The 17,495-nt window shown below is 42.1% G+C and overlaps 1 protein-coding gene across 1 annotated transcript in view; it reads left to right on the top strand.

Annotated features, from left to right (window-relative positions):
• Positions 1–17,495, top strand: part of PDIA5 (protein disulfide isomerase family A member 5) — a 96,530-nt gene that overhangs the window by 32,915 nt on the left and 46,120 nt on the right. Inside the window, exons 6-11 of the mRNA XM_084524665.1 lie at positions 1,225–1,317; positions 2,590–2,650; positions 6,370–6,437; positions 10,605–10,696; positions 10,800–10,871; positions 15,524–15,660. Of these exons, the coding sequence (XP_084380791.1) occupies positions 1,225–1,317; positions 2,590–2,650; positions 6,370–6,437; positions 10,605–10,696; positions 10,800–10,871; positions 15,524–15,660 (523 nt within the window). The remainder of the gene's footprint in view (positions 1–1,224; positions 1,318–2,589; positions 2,651–6,369; positions 6,438–10,604; positions 10,697–10,799; positions 10,872–15,523; positions 15,661–17,495) is intronic.

Genomic DNA, 17,495 nt, shown 5'->3' with positions numbered 1-17,495 from the left:
CTGACCTCCCTCTTGGTGAAGAACCTCTTCAAGGTTCTTCTTGGTGAAGAACCATGCAGCCTAAACCTCTCCAGGTGCATCTCCATGCTGCTCCCTCGACTCCTATTGATCGGTCACCAGACGGAAGAGATCAGCACCTTCTGCTCAGACCTCACTATGTGGCTGGTGTGGCAGAGTTCCTGTCAGGGACTGGATGAGTACATACAAGCAGTGCCACAGAGAAAGAAAAAGCAGTCTGAATTGTGAAAAGCAATCTGAATTGTGAATGAGCATGGAAATGCAAGTATTGTATTTCCTAGAGCACAGACATCTGAGGATAAGTGATCCAGCTGACATCCCTACGTACGGCTGGAAATGGGGGGTAATGCTGCTCTGCTGAATTCCATGGAGAATGTCTCTGACTTCAGAGGGCTGGAGTTTCCCTCAGGCTCAGTGTGAAATCAGAATCAGTAGGAACTATTTCTTTGTGATAAAGAGGATATCTGTGATCTGCCAGCACAGGAATTGTTGGTTGTATGTCTGTCAGGTAGAACAGTTATAAAGTAAGCTTGAGCAAGTATTCTACTTGTCAAATATGGGAGCTGCAGAACCATAGGGTCTCATTTCCTGCTTCTCTTGTCATGTTTGCTTGCAACACTCCTACTTAAAAATCCAGTGAATGCGGTTTCTAGGTAAACGAGTCATAGGGGAAACTACTGGTGGATATTTTTCCTCTGACCAAATGAGCAATTTGATTTATAAGTTTGGAGTTCATTGCCTTTGCTCACAGTGTGCCCTCCAGCTGGTCCTATTGGATGCAAAAGTTACTCAGATGCAGTGAAGGGCATGGAAGCCTGACCTCTACATAAAGAGAAATCTTTTATACTAAGCCAGCGTGTAGCTGTGGAAGTATTACAGATCTAGTACCATTGAAAGAGTTCTCTGAAGGATCCTTGAAGCTTCTGTCTATAAGTTGGTCCACCTCCATGTGTTTTCCCCAGTTTTCTAGTGGAAGCAGGCACTGGTAAGCTGGCATATCAGTTCTGAGGAAGGTACACAACAGTACATCTCTTGGTTCTGCAATAGGATATTGGTTTTCATCTCCACTATAGCAGATGAGTATAAAAATGGAAAAACAAAGGTCCTAATTGGATAGGGTTCACATGACAGCATGGATTTGAGATTGGAGTCTGATGGTTCTCATTCATTTTGCTTTAAAAACTTTTTTTTTTCCATTTATTGCAGTCCATGGTGGCCTTTCTCAAGGATCCAGAAGGTGCGCCGCTGTGGGAGGAAGATCCTGAAGCCAAAGATATTGTGCATATTGACAGTGAAAAGGTACGTCAGCTGGAGAAATGTTCTGTATGTTTTATAAATATATGGAATGTGAGGAGTGTGCATGTTTGTTTAAACTCTCAGTGAAGCACCATTATATCTTTTGGAAGGGAAGATTAAAGCACCTAAACTGTGACGTGACAAAGCCTGTGTTTTGTAATAACCACAGAGCAACGTCTCCTGCTTCCCTCCTCCTTCTTCCCTGTGTGGTCATAATATTAGTCTGTCAGCCACACAGCAAGCATTAAAGCATCGTGGATGTTAGGGTGGAAGAGACCTGTTTGTCTCAGTAAGTGTAGCAGCTTCCAAGATGCAGTTGCTGCAGGAGGCAAGTAGGAGGTAAAATGCTATTCTTACAACTGCAGGTTGTCAAAGTTAAAGCTCTCATGTGCCTGAGGTCATCTCAGGAAGTCTCTGCAGCAGGCAGGAACAGGATCCAGATCTGGAGTGATTTAACCTAGTACAGTAATCATCTACCGTGGCAAGTGGGAAAGCCGCAAATAAGATAAAAACTACCTTAAAAAGCCAGTGCCACCACAGAGCACCCCATGATTTTCTCTCTAATATAATCAGCTTGGTCTTTTGTATTAGTTTTCTAGCCTATTGATTTTTAAAACTTTAATTGATTGGACCCTCGCTGGTATTTCGTAAAGGGCCTTTTCAATTTTCTAGCTTTCATTTTTAATATTAGAAATAGTTATTTTGACATTAGGTTTTTGTAGGAAGATTAATTTTTAATGTTCACCTTCTGTACTCTATTATAAGTCTTCCAAGGGTTGTGTTCAATTTGAAAACTTCATCTCATTTCTCCACCATGCTGGTACTGAAAAATCTATTCTCATGGCCTCTCATAGCCCTGACCAGGTTTCATAGTGTGGAAACTGAACTTTAGTTTATTATTGAGTCTGACTTCTTGAGTTAGAATACATTTTTTGGATGGATCAAGGAAGAAAATGTTTCCAGTCACAGGTTCTGAACTGAAAATTGATCAAGCTGTACAATTTCCACATCTTAACACCAAAGATACTAGTCTTCAATATTTAGTGGATATTTGTGTCTATGAGAAGTTTTGCCAGCTCCTTTCAAGTTACAGTTGAGCAAGCAGGAGAAACTCAAGTGTTGTCTGTTAGGAAGTATGACCCTTCTTTTCCTCCAGAGAAATGAGCCTGTGTTCTGTTAACATTTATATTGACTTTTAAAAGTTTTAACACAAGTCACAACAAGAGATGTCATTTTGTCTAAGTTTGTTTTTACTTTATTTGGTTCGTTCGCTAGGAATTGCGAAGGCTTCTGAAGAAGGAAGACAAACCCGTTCTGATGATGTTCTATGCCCCGTGTAAGTAATCCAGCATGTCCTTTCACTTCTTGTTCCCTTCTTCACTGAGAGATGTCCAAGGCTGACCTGGAAGCCCCACCTGTGCTTTGCTAACATCATCTTGTCCCATCTTTATCATTGAAATCCATGTGGTGGATTACCTTATGTAATTTCTTTACCTGTTGTTCTTTCTAGATTTGCACGATATGCTGAGCACATTAGTGTTAATGCAGTTTTCTGAGGGGGTGTAGTCCCTCAGTGCTTCTCGCTGGAAGTGCAAATGAGCATTGTACATGCTTTTTTCTTTCGCACTTTGGGCTATGGCGTAAGACAAGTGGTTACACACAAAAGATCTCTGGAGGAGACCATGCAGTTGAAAGAAGCTCTATTTGTTCTCGGTAACTGGGTGCAGAGGGAACTACAGTGCAGTGGTCAAGAGCAGGAATACTTTTCCTGCTCCATCCAGGAAGGCACCCTGGGTGTTTCTGCTGTCACTGGCAGGAGTATCCTGAATACAAATGGAGTTTAATTGGGAGGGTGGCAGGAAGGAAAGAGGAGAGCATGTTGGAGTCGCTGCATCTCTTTTGTGACCTTGACACTGCATTGCTCTGATCTTGTTATCGTGTTGGCTGCTTCTTCCTTAATTTTACAAATTTGCAACTGCTTCTTCACATTTTGTGATGTCAGGTATATGAGAGGCTTTCCAGTTCTTGAAAACAAAATATTGTTGTGCTGGAGTTGTTGCTCAGCTGGAAAGCAGAGCAGCCGTGAGAATGGAATGAATGTGTGACCTAAGCTGGAAAAGCCTCCCGGCACTGTCCTGGTTGTGAAATTGATGCGAGGCACTGCTACCAATTTGCTGTTTGTTTCTCTTTTAAAATGAGCATCCTGTGGCAGGATTATCTCCTGTTTCAGTGTATTTTCTCTGGTAATTATTGCCTGAAACGCCATTCTACCTTTTTCAGTCTCATCTGTGTACAACCAAGACGGCCAGAATTGCCCAAGACTTAGCTTGCTGCATCACTCAGAGGATGTTTTTTTCCTTAATTAAATTAGCAGCAGCGCGGTGCCTTCACGCTCTGCAGCAGGCCGGGCCTGCGCGGCCTGGCCTGGCGTGTGGAGAGCGCCAGCGGCCATGGCCGCCACGGTGTCGGCGGGGGGCGATCCGCCCGCTCTGCCTGCAAATCGCCCCCTCAGGGAGCGTCCCGCTGCGGAGAGCTGTCGCAGTTTACCTGTATCATGAATAATTGTTTTTCCGCAACTGAGTCTCTTCCTGAAAAGTGCCTTATCTAGCCCTTCGTTCTCTTTGAACCGTTCCCCCAGAAGCCCTCCTCCTTCCAGTTTCTCTTCTTTTGAAGTGGCAAAACACCTGCTAGTCTTCAGTGCTATAATACTTTTTGCTGATTTCTAAACTGCTGTGAAGGAAGCCTACTTGTAAGGTGTTTTTTTTCCCCCCTCTGATTTCACGATTCTTAACTCCCTCATCTTTTATTTAACACACGAGACCTTCTGATTTGGTTCTTATCCAATTTTTCTTTTCTTACTCCTGCTCCACTTGAGACAGAATACGTCCAGCAGTTTTATTAAAATACAGACTTGGGGAAGCTGGAGTTGCAGGTTGCTGTCTTCTGACATGGGCGTTAATGCTCGTACCTGGGAGCAGCAAATTGAGGCTGGCTACTAAAGGGATTCATTTCCTTGCTTGTGAGGTGGAGGGTCTTTGGCAGGAGAGGTTGTTGGAGCCTTTGTCTAGGAAGGCATGGGGAAGACGGCTGCATTCTTCCTCAGCTTGGCTGGAAGCAGGGGGTTTAGATTCATTGTGGCAGATTCATAGGAAATGGGCTCTTTCATTACGTACTATTGCAGAGGGAGATGAAAGCGACTGCTAACTTAAATGTAGTTCCTTTAATATTTCAGGAATGCCTGGTCTGGGTGAAACGACTCAGAGTAAAAGCATGCCTTTTCCTTGGAAGATATTACCTGCCATTTGGAGACCATTCACTGTACTTTTGGACTTTATATTATAAGTCAGACAGCACTAAATATGAAAAATTAGGTATACTTACAGGCATTCAGATTTACTTATGGTTAACTCTGCCAAAGGAGACTCCTGCAGAAGATGGTCTGCATTTGGCAACAAAAAGGAGCTGTTTAAAATGTTATTGAAAACAGGGTTTTAAAAATGGAAGTGTTACCTAGTGGAAAAATTAGTATGTGTTTAATTAAAAATCCCACTTTTGAGTCACAATACAAGAAAAAGAGCAGAAGAAAAAGGAGTTTTTTTGCCTGTCGTGTATGCCTGCATGGGAACGTATGTGGCTTGACAGTCTTGAACGGTGTAGTGCAGAAGTTAATGGGTAGGAGAGGTCCCACTGCAGTGGGTTTGGGAGCAAGGAATCCAAGGCAGTGGCAGGGCTGGGATGGCAGTGGAAGGATGGTGGGGTGGTGGCTGTGGGAGGAGGCTGGTATGCCTCTGTACTCCAGGAGAAAGTCCAGGGAGCGGTAAGAGGTTCAGGAGGAAAAGTGGGGGAGATCACTAGTTTAGGGCCTGTTAAAGACAACAGAAGTTGAGGATCCAGCAGATGGTGTTAACAGCTCCTATCTTTTGATGCCGTTCCAGTGGTTTAGATGAAGTTGAGGGTTCAGTGGACCTCAGATGAATGGTCTGTGCCCACCAAGAAATCATCATTTGACACAGCACTAATTTAATGACCTCACTGGCAATTTGAGTGGAGAGATCAAAGGTGGAAAGACCACAGAAATGAGCTCTCTTTCCTCTGATTAAAGAATGTTCCTCTCAGGCACGCTGATGTGGTCCTAAACCAGTGGTTGCAAAATATATTTCTCCTTTATGGAAGATACTTCCAAAACCCTTCTCCCTTTACCAGAAGAAAAGTGTTGACTGCTGTCCCATGGTGGACCATGGGTTTCTGTACTAAGTGTCTGAAGTGCATGGCCACAGCTTCCTTTCATGCTGTCTGCAGTCCCTCTCTTCCCAGTGTGCGTGCACATATTTTACTTGGCAAGGGTGAAACCTGCTGCTTACAAGGTGATTTATTGCTAATCTGCTTAGCACTCGAGCGTCATCAAACAGCTCTTAGTGTGCTCCAGCTATGCATGTAGTCTTCCTCACTCACTATTTGTCTTTTCCTCAGCACATAAAGTTCTTGTATTTTACAAGGGCTGTTGCTTCTCCTGAGTTATTGTCTTCTCCATTAACAGAGCATGGCTTAACTTTTGATGTCTGCTTAATGTGTTTAGGAGATGTCTCAAATGAGTTTCAAAGACCTGTTAAACTGAGATGAATCTGAAGTACACCCCCATCGCCCACCTGATTAAAGACCATATTCTGACTTTCTTGGTCACTAGAGTGCCTGTTCGAAATACACAAAGCTTTTTGGTTTGGCTTGATGAGCATAACATCTTTCATCTTGCATTCCACTGTGAGCTCAGCCCAGAGCCTTAGGAACGTAAAATGGTGTTGCTCTTTCCAAAACTAGGAAAAGAAATGAATATGAAGCTGAGCAGCATGAAAAAATAGCAGAAATAGCTGCATATAATAAGATGTAGCATCCTTAGAAAATAATAATATAATGACTTAGTGGAATAAATAAGGAATTTCATTAAAAATTATTGTATATAAAAATATGTATTGTGATATGCTTTGGAACACAGATCCTGTAGAAGAGTCTGAATGGAGTTGTTGGCATGTTACTGACACAATTTCTTTTTTTTATCAGGGTGTGGTGTTTGTAAGAGAATGATGCCGTCTTATCAGCAGGCAGCCACAGAACTAAAGGGTAAATATGTAAGTGAGAAGATAAGATTTATATTTAAAAAATCTTTTTTTTTTTTAAAGAGAATATTTTTAACAATTCATTGAATATTTAAAAACACAAATATTTATTGAAGTGGGTAATTTTTAAACAAGTTGAAACAAAGCCAAAAATGAATGATGCTGTTCCACATTCGCTCAGGATTATCTCCTTTTTTTTTTGCTATTATTAAAACTTAGCATAATGAGGCATTTACTCACTTGCCTTTTATATCTAGTATGTAGTTTTTGTCAGGGAAAAGTGGGCTCTGACACTGCTTTGTCTAGCTTCTATTTGGTGAATTTATGGTCGTCTTAAGCTTGTTTTTGTAAAGATAAAGAAATATTTGCCATTTTGGGTTTGATCAGCTTTTGGCTTGATGTTTCTTATTCAACTCAAGTATGGATGCCCTTAGAGTAATAATTAATCCACTTGCTCAGTGGAGAATCACAGTGTCATGGGAGGGGGATTACTGTACGTTTTCTTGATCAATCTCCTAACAAGTAAGCATAAGCGTTACATGCATAAGCATTGCTATAGCTTTGTCAACAAAGTTAGCGTTTATACCAGGCTAAAATAAATGCGAGTGTTGATCCTAATAAAATCAATTCGCAGCAGCTGCAATAACTTGGTTCTCTGTTTGTACTAATAAGGCATATTGATCTCTCTAAGCAAGATGAAGACACTTTCCAAGTCATGTTTTTATAATACACTATGTATAATTTATGTAATACCAATAACACTTGAGTGACACAGAAATGGGATTGTTGTTCCATGGCTTTGGCTGGATTTGGTCTGATTCTACCTGTTGAATCACTTGGGTTATAAGTTTCCTCAAGAGAGGCAGCACGTGGTGAGGAAAAGATGAAGTACTGCAGTTCATCGCTGGGGCGGCTCTGGTCAGTGCATTTCATGAGCACTGAGAGCCCTCGGACTACCCCATGTTTTCTCAGCTAGTTGTTTTTCAAGGTGTTTTCTCTAAATTTTTCTTTAAATCCTTGTTTGCTTAGGGCTGAAAGCGGTGGGAGTTGTTCAGATTTCAAGGCTTTACTATGTCCTAAATAAGATATTTTCAGGAGTGCTTCCATACAGCCAGGCAGCATGCAAATTCCTCTCCCTTCTGTGGAGGGTGTGCTGTTTTCTGGGGGAAGGCACTCCTGTCTTGCACAGCAGGTCTATCACAAGGCGTGGGGTGGACAGGAATTTGAAGCATAAAGAAACACCTACACACGTACTGCCAGAGAGAGGGCATGCTGCAAAATGCTATTTTCCTGCAATTATCCCTTGTCCACATGTAGTTCTGTTTTTATTAAATTCAAACCAAACCAAGTTGAATTTAAACTCCAGATCTGTTCTAGTTTGATAATTTCCAAGAAAGAAAGGAAAGAGTTTAGGTAGGCTTAGGCTAATCCTGCCCAGCTCAGGGGTCTGGCACTGGTCAGAGGTGCTTTTTTGCACTTGTAGTGTTTTTAGTGCAGGTTTATTTCAGAGGAAAGTCCAGTTATGCTACTGTCACCAGTGTCTTTCACAAATATCAATCTGTTCATCTAAATCTGACCTAGTTAGCTTCCTGAGTGGGATGTGTACACGGTTTGCCATTTCTAAAATTAACTCTGCTGTACCCATCATAAATTATCCATGGGGTGCCTGAGAGCAATGTTGACCTCCAGATCAGGCACTGCTGGAAAGTTTATGATTGTTTTGGATGAGCTGAAGGTTTGGCATTTCAATCAGACCTGTTGTTAGCTGTCAGGATGTGCCAGGGTTAAAAGTGATTATGGCTACTATATAGCAGGAAAATGAAATATAGTATTGCCTATTTAGTAGGTCATAAAAATGAAAAGGTGAACTGTGTCTGTCGCTGGTTGCTATATTCTTTTGGGACTGGTCCCATCTTGCCGTAGTTGCTGAGAGGAAGACTGTATGGTTCAGTATTATGTAAAGTTTAGAGTTTTCTATTCCATTAACCCTAGCACGAAACAAAAAGAGTGGGTCCACACCAGAAGAGGATGGTTTATTTTATCCCTGGCACAAGAGATTCCCCTAGCTCTGCTCCATCAAGTAGCAGGATGGGAGAGTCACAGGAGAACAGAAGTCAGAAGCCTAGAAGATACGATCAGCTAGCAAAGGTTCAAAGTCGATTTAGATACAGGTAGCTTGGTGGGGAGCAGGTAAAGTGTTGCAGTAAGTCAAATGTCACTGGAGAGGTGAAATAAATTAACTGATCTTCGTGTTTGCTGTGAATATTTCAAGAGGTAGTGGACTTCAGTCGAAGTCAGGGTTATTCAGTCATTTGCTAAAAGACAATTAGCTAAACATCTGGCAGAACAAGCTTAGGTATAGAGGGAGGATCCTGACTTTGGGTAGAAGGTATATTTTGATGGTCCCTGTTAGCCTTGATGATACATGATTGTGTGATTATAGGCCAGCTAAAGCAGTAACTTTTGTTTTTAAAAATGAAACCTATTGTAATAGACTTTTGGTCATTTATGCTTCATACTGTGTATGAACAGCAGAATGAATCCATGTTCTTGACCCAAATCAATCACCGCAATCTGGCAGAAGATGTAGATGTGGCTGGAAATGCTAATGTAAAACCTAGGAAATCTTTTGAAAGTTCTTGGCAAATCTTAAATCTGGTAGGCTGGTGTAAAGCGGGGAATTAATGAAGCCAGTTCTCACTGTATAAAGCAACTGCTGCATCTTGATCCTATTGAATTTACCTATCCACAAGAGTTGACGTAAAGGATAAGGGAAGGGGAGAACTGGGCCTTAGTATCTTCTATGAATGAAGTCAATCTGGTTGTTAGAATTACAAGGAAAATTCAAAGCAAGAGATGTGACCAGCCAGTATAAATCTTATTTCTGTACTCCTCTCCTCTGAGGTAGCTTTCCTTTATCCTTTCTCAGGATAGGCGAGAGAAAACAAAGCATCTTCTTGTGACTTTCCAGCACGCTATTAGAAAAGGTTGACCTTCAAACATGGATTTTGTGCTTTAAGATTTATTTCATGCTGGCTCCTAGCACATTTGGTTGGTCTATGCAGTTTGCTGCAGTCAGGAACCTGGTATTAAATTCTGATGTGATATTTCAGCTGGAAGGAGAAAATCCTGTTTTTGGAGGGGGAAGGAGGAGGTGTTAGGATTAAAACCCTGCTGCTAAAATGATTTAAGCTGTCAATGCCATTAAAACTAAGTTAATCTTGAAGTTGTATCTCAGCAACTGGCTGAAGGTTTGACTGCAGAACAACCTCAGTGTGAATCTCAAACCCACAGAACCTCAGAATTAGTCCTATCTTCAAATTTTCAGGTCAAAAGTCTTTTGAAAAAAGTGTTTTGAAAGGCAGTTGGAGAGGGCACAGGAGCCCTGAGCTTGAAGCTTGGGGTGGATTGCTGGTGTGGAGGGTGGGTTGGGACAGAGGTAAAGAAAGGGAAGGGAAGCTTTTTGTTTCACTTACCAGTCTGAAAAGTTGCTGTGCTCCCATGCCCATCTTTCAATATCTGTAAGAAAAGGCTGTTCAACTGTCATTACACCCTGCCAATCAGGTAAGTTAACACATTTAAAGTATATAAATGCCATGTGGCATTTCCTGGGCTCATGGAGAATGTTTTACATCAAAGTAATGCTGATTTTTTTTTTTCCCCCTTGCCATTCAGCACACTCTTGAACTGGAATAAAGTCAGTGCTTGGTCAGGCAGACTTTCTGGATATTAGCTGAGATTGTAAACCAAAAAACGTGGCTAGAACTCTTTGTGTCCTTGTAAACATTTGGATATGCACAAGAAGAAAGAATTCTAGTTGGACTTGTGCTCTCTTTGCAGATTTGTATTTTAAACTACTAGTGAGATTCAGAGAATGCCCTTTCGGTATTTCTTGTAGGGGGTGAATAAAAGGAAATGGAGGTGCTGTGAGAGCAAGGAGTACATGACAGGCTGAATGGTTTGTGCTTTCTGTGGGCTAGGCTCAAATACTGCTCTGTTTTTCCTTGGTCAAAATCAGAAGCGCTTCATCATTGCCTTTTATGAAGTCACCCTTGCTTTACAGCAATATGAGTGAAATCAGAATCTGCACAGAGTTTAGCTGGCTTTACTGCTCTTTAGAAGTCATGTTGTTGCTACTGTATTGTAAGAATCAATATAATTATGCTCTGTTTTTTTCAGGTTCTTGCGGGGATGAATGTTTACTCTGCTGAATTTGAAAGGATAAAGGAAGAATACAATGTCCGTGGATATCCTACAATCTGCTATTTTGAGTCAGTTATGTTTTGCTGCTATTTAAGAAATCATACACTTGACTATAATTGCATGTTCTTATCTTCAGGGCAAGCACTAAACCTTGTTTTGTTGCTTTAATAGGAAAGGAAAGTTCCTGTTCCACTTTGAGAACTATGGTGCTACTGCAGCAGATATAGCAGAGTGGCTGAAAAAGTAAGGCACTGAACTTCATACACTCCACCTTTTATGTACCTTTCATTATTTACAGAATGTAATGGTTTAGGATCAGCCATCTCTCCCTCATTCCCTCTGCTCAAAAGAGCAAACAAAACTACCCCTCTGAGACTGGCTAAACTAGCACAGAGAGATTGCATGCTAAAAAACAAACGTTAGGCATGCCTTGCGTTTTACAATTGCATTTCATATGTAATAGGGTACTGACTATGGACCAAAATTAATGCAGATGCACAGATCTTGGCGTCGTTAAAAATGCCAACTTAAATTTCCAATGATCTTGGGTGCCTAAATTTAATACCTCACAAAAGGTGTGACTTTGGTTGTTTTATTTAAAATGTACGTGCCAAGTACACAGTTCTCATTAGTTCCTTAGCCTTCAGATGGAATATTTAGTGTTTTCTAGTGACACACAGTAGAAACTAGCACCCTGGATTGCTAGTCATTTTTACAAAACTTGTTTCCCGTTATGACTTGAAGTGGTGTTGAAAGTGTCCCGTTCTACCTAAAGGCATCTGTTTACAGTTGTAAATCTTTAAATTATGTGAATATAAGTTGCAAACTATTGTGATGATATGGCTTAGCAAAATTGGAATAAAATAAATGTGTTTTACTGCACCAATGGGACTATGCTGGGGACACGGGAAGGGTTGCAGGTAGCCCAGGGGCTTCAGCAGTGGTAGGCTAGGTGGTTCAGGATGGGGACCTGCAAACGTAGTGCCAGCAGCATTCCTGTTGGCTTCAGGAGGTACAAACAGTGAAAGCAAGCACCGCCCTGTGGATCAAAGAGAAGAGATTTAGGTGTAGTCTTTAAGCTTCATTTAGTCCATTCAGCCTTTCAGAAATTAATGATCAAGATGGCAACTCCAGCAATGTTGAGGAGATGATCAGCCTGCAGAGCAAGGCTGTGACTTCATCACCTGTACCGTATTATGCTTTTTCAGTTCTGCAAGGATGTCGTTATCTCTTGGCTACCATGTGTGAAACATTAGATGTTTGGGGTGAGTTTTTTCCCCCGTCTGCCCACGTAATATCCAGATAATCCCTGTAATATGCAGTGCCTTTCTATCAGTGCTGTGACAGCAAGTGAACACAGCTACTGGAAGCAAAGCAGAACAGCTGCAAGCTCTTTCCAATGATAATCTCTGCTAACAAGCCACAGTGGGCTTTGGCTGATACTCCAGCAGTCCAGAGCTAAAGACAGCTGTTTGTCCTCACTTAGTGCTCAGTGCATGTTTATTAGCTTCCCAAAAGATGATCTGAGTAGTATCCTTCTTACTCCTGTTTTGTATAATAAATGCAACTTTAAGGAAGGCACGTCTGAGAAATTATGTGTACTTAAATTTTGCCAGTAATTGATGTAGTAATTAAAACTGTATACTGTAGATAGAGGGTAAATCTGCTACATGCATAATATTGCATTACTCTGAGGAGTATAAGTAGTCAAATGGTATAGTGGGGGCTTTAGGAAAGCCAAAGATTGTAATTAGATAGCTGCAGGGTGTATACTCTATATTTCAAAACAGCATAATATTAAAGCTCTCACCAGATAACTCAAGCTAGAATTTAATATCATCACTGTTGTGATTTCCTGTGATATTGGTGTCTTGAGCAGTGTCCTCTCACCTCTGAGGAGGAATGATGCTAGCTCCCTTTTCTGAAAACACAACTACAGCAGAACAGGCATAGGCTATGAATTAGCTAGGCACCAAGACCACATCCTAAATCTAATGCTCAGTCTCTGAACTCCCTGAGTGTCAGGTGCAGTTCTGGGTTCCCCAGACTGTGTCGCTTTTAAGGAGAGGTGATTCTGAAGTGATGTTGGAGAGGGTGGAGGCTGCTGCCAAGACAAAGCTGCGCATGTCAGACAGGGAGTTGCTCGGATAGGAGATGCCAGTCAGCCGAGCAGGTGTGCTGAGCAGCAGGGGCATGGCACTGCCAGAGTGTCCGTGCCAAGGAGAACCAACGTGTGTTTATGCTGTGCGTGCACATGCTCTTGTCCATATGTTCTTGAAAGAGAATCCAGGAGACACTGTGCCGTATGAAATGACCTGGTTTTTGTGGACACAAGTTAAATGCCACAGAAGGGCAGCTGTTTTCTCTTAGCTCCCTCTTGTTGTTTTGACCTCTAAATGTTCATGGCTAAGTTCTGAAAGTGGTTGATCTGTGCTGATTTAGGGCAGGGGGTTGCAGAGTATAACAACAAAGGTTAGAATTACTTACGCTGTGAAGAGGATGTTTTTCACATTCTTTTCCCTCAGAGCAAGAGCTACTAGTTTGGAGGGTTCCAACACCTTTTCATTTGTTAGTTTGTGAAGGCACTTCTTCCTTGTGTTGAAGTGTCCTAATGCATCTGCCTACAGGTACTTAACCCCTCTTATCTTCCTAATAGGCACTGGCTACTATCTCGTGGAGTTTCAGATGTTTTTATGGGGTGATAGAGAGAAACCATCACAGTCTTATTCCAACACACAGCATTATTAACACGGGAGATGCTATCTTGTACATACGATTCTTTTTTTATCCATCTTCTTACACAGCTGCATCGATCTGGATGGTAGGCAAGCCAGACAGCTCCTTGCTGCCTCCAATAGCTGCTTTGTTTGTCTCGCAGTTTTTGTGGACTTCTCTTGGGCCTTTCCTTAGCACCACCTAACTACTCAATTAAATCAAGAACTTGCTCTCTGTTCTTAATTCAATTAGCTCTTGATATCTCTTCCAGACTTCTGTCATCCTATTTTTGGTCTTCAGGCGTTGGATGTGCCTTCTCTCAGTTTTAAATGACATTTTAGATTTTGCTTGTTGTCTCCTCCAGGCTTTGAGGTACTTCTTACCAACTCCTGTGTAGGCTAATTAGCATGCACAGCATTTTAAAGTGGGCCATTTGAATAAACATCCTGTGCCCTGCTTTACTAATTCCTTGCTGAAATAGGTCATGCCGGGCTCTGCTGAACACAGCTTTCTTCTGGTGCTTTGTGACCAGCATGTCCGTGTTCATCATGCTCAAACTACTCGAACCAGCTCCCCTACCAAATTGATTGTGTCGTGGTATTTTCTGGAAAGCCTTCATCTGCCAGCATACCTGTGGATTATTGTTGTTTCGTACAGGCTTGGCAGCAAGCACAGTGATTCTCTGGGCAGCTTTGTGACACAGCCTCTGACTCGTCACAACTCTGCCTGTGCTGTGGGTCTCCTGGGCCATTTAGGTGGTAAACTCTCATGGATGGGGACTTGCCTCTTTTTCTCTTTAGGCTGCTTGGCTTCGTGTAGCTCCCACCTTTGTTTGTTTTTTGCTTTGTTTATCCTACGAGCAGCATCAGAGGTGTGCATCGCAGCTTTGCACACATTGCTTAATATTCTTGGATTGGACCCATTGCTTACATCAACAGAACTTGCTATCTGAATCTGTATATCTCTGGTGATTTCTTTTTATCAAACTAGGCTTTCAGCCTAGCAGTGAGCAAAGCAGAATAAATGAATTATCATCCGTTTGCCATTCCTTGTTCCAGGCAGCTAACACAATAATACATTTTAATCAAAAATAGTAAATCTGCTTTCACCAGGGATGGGGCCACATCCAGATTTGTGCTTTGCCAAAGAATTTGGGGAATTTGGGGGGATATTTGGAACTCATTACTACACCTGGCAAGGATAAAGTAGCTTCAAAGTCTGGCTCCAAATGTTCCTGTGTTTGGGTGTACTTTATGTGAGCAGTGCTTTAATAAATAAAATGTCAGTTAGCATAGTTTAGTTCACATCTGCCAAATTCTCTTATAAATGTACATTGATAAAAGGAAAGAGCACTTGTGTAGTGGAATGATGAGCAATTGAACTGGTCCAGAGCAACTGAGGTTCAATTTCCAGATTTTCCAACGTGTCTTTGAGCAGTCTCTCTGGCTCTGAGCCATCAAAGATGGTTAAGCTCATGTGCAATCACAGGGAATTCGGTGGAGCGGGTCACTTATCTTTTAGATTAAGCATGCAGTTTGAGTAGCTTTGCTGATTTAGGCCTGTGAGCCCACTGTCACGGGAGGACATAACGATGCTTCCCCAGGTCACAGGGTTGTTGAGGGTAAAGCCATGCCATGAATTCCCTGGTAAATGCCCTGGTGTGCACTGCACACAGCTCACTCATGGTCCCGACATTGCCACTCCTCCTTTCTGTCAGCCCTATAATCAATATTCTGTTGGTATTCAAGGTGACTGGTTAGATTGGCTGTTTCTACTCACTGCTTTTTTCTTTCATTTGCAATGACTCCTGTGAACTACTAAGTGTGAGTGCTGTAAGAAAGGAAGCATCCTGCTGAGGAGGCTAAAGAGTAATAGAAAAATACATCCGATTTTTATAATGTAATAACTAAGCAGTCTGGTTATCTCTTCACTCTGTCCTCTTCTATTTCTGATCTGTCCTTGTGAGCTCCTTGTGGGTTTTTTTCCTTTCTCTTCCAGTTCTGTCTCACTTTCGGCATTTATCACTTCTGAGTGGAAGAATTACTGAAGCTGTTCAGTAGGGTTAGTGTGTCAGACCCATGTGGACGTTTGCACGAAGGTGGTTCCTTGCAATCCAGCTTGCTAAAATTACTACTCAGCACCAACGAGCTGCTTTTCAGCTGTGTCTGTTTGTCTTGTAGCCCACAGGCACCTCAGCCACAGGCTCCGGAGACTCCCTGGGCAGATGAGGAAAATGTAGTTTATCACCTGACTGATGAAGACTTCGACAAGTTTATAAAAGATCATTCATCTGTGCTGGTGATGTTCCATGCACCATGTGAGTTTGCTTTTTCTATTCTGTACCCTGATCCACATGCTTGCAAACAAAACCAATGATAATTTGCTGCGTAGGTTTCGCAGAACCATAAAATCAAAGTCCAGGCTTCTCTTGTTTGCTGTGAATCTTAAACACACAGGGCATGAAATGTTTGTGAAGCTGCTGGTTTCAAGTTTAGGATAGAGGTATGCTGCTGGAAGAGGTATTTTGTAGGCTGAGTCAAAGCATAACTAAAGAGCATAATAATGCTTAAATAGTCAGAGGAGTCGTCATTTTACAAGATTACTGTCAATGTTTGGTTAGTCTTCTGTGTTATTTGCTTTCAAGCCAGAGCTCTGGTTGTTTCAGCAACTCCATTTGAGATCTGTGAGGTCATGAGCTCTTGTTCACAGCTGCAAATGCACCAATTTTAATCAGGGGGGTGACTCACTTTCACTCCTCTGCCACAGTTCTCTGGCAATCTAAGCGGTGATGGTCATTCAGTGTTGTGCTGAAGCATGCCAAAACATTATGTAAGTTCAGAAAGTCCCTGCGGCCTTTGATACAGAGCTGGTAGTGATACTACTTACAGCTTGGCTGAGAATGAATTGGGCTGATTTTTTTGATGATTTGAGACTTCAGCTGGAGCAGTAAAATGCAGTGGGTTGCCCTAAGGTATTTCCCTCTGCAAGCTCCTCCAGCTACATTGTCCTCCTGTATTTTGTACCCTTCAGATTAATACCTGCATCAACTAGTTTGCTTGCTAATGATGCAACATGTTACAGCTATGCAACAGGTTCTACCAATTCTTTGTATCTTCAGTTGGAGGTTCAGGCTCAGATCTGCTGTGTTGGATGATACGCAGCTCGTCTCCTCTTGCTGCCGTGTTGCCAGTTGCACTTGGATGAGATGTTTGTTTTCATGGGCTTAGATTTGAAGGTTAGGGCTCTGGAGGCAGGGTACGTGCTCATAGCAGAAAAACTGAAGGTCTTGGCACAGAGGCTGCAATCCAGCTTCCCGTTAAACCAGCAGGAGTTAGCACCTAAATGCTTTATTTTAAGGTCTGCTCATAAGACTCACTTGGAAAACACTGTAATGAATTTCCTTTGCCTGATGAAACATCCAGCGATTTGATCCGCGGAAGCAGGTGACTGCTGTTTTGTCGTTGTGTTCACTGGATGATTTGTAGTAATGAAAGTGGGGCTGGAGATGAACGCCTGGTGTGAGAACTATAACACAAGTAGCAGAACTGATGAAGCCTGGTTTGCTAAGGAGTTATCCTTCGTTACCCAAATCCTTCCTTCCCCCAGCTTTCCGTGCACTCCCACTGTGCAAGCGACAGCACAGGCGGCTGCTCATCTGGAGCTGCACGCTTGCTGGCTTGGCAGGACAACAGCTGCCAGTCAGGAAGGTAACTGCTGAATTTCCCTGCTTCACCTCTCTGCGTGCAAGGGCTTGGGATAAGCATTCTCCCCATATTGCCCCAGATTTCTTTAAACATACATTATTTTATTAGTATTTGAAAGCTTTGTTAGTTTTTGAGTTTCTAAGTGGGCAAAGGAATTTGATAATCTATTTGGAAGGAGGCAGAGAGAAGAAACAAAAGTTTGTCCTGTAAACCACATTCCTGTAGGAAGTCAGGATAAAAATAGATGAATATGTGCAGCTACATTCAAATTTTGTAGGAAACTCAAGTTAGTTTTAAATCTGAACATGGCTCTGTTTAATTTTTGTTTTCTAATATCCTCCAAAAGCACAGGTAATATAAAACAGATAATTTAATTGTAGGTATGACGTGACCCATTTGGAGAGGAGGAGCCCTTGCAGCTGAGTGTGTTTTGTACGGAGGGGCGTTC

This window comes from Aythya ferina, assembly GCF_964211825.1.
Source record: "Aythya ferina genome assembly, chromosome: 6".
Lineage (NCBI taxonomy): Eukaryota > Metazoa > Chordata > Aves > Anseriformes > Anatidae > Aythya > Aythya ferina.
This window is presented reverse-complemented; position numbering and strand designations above follow the sequence as displayed.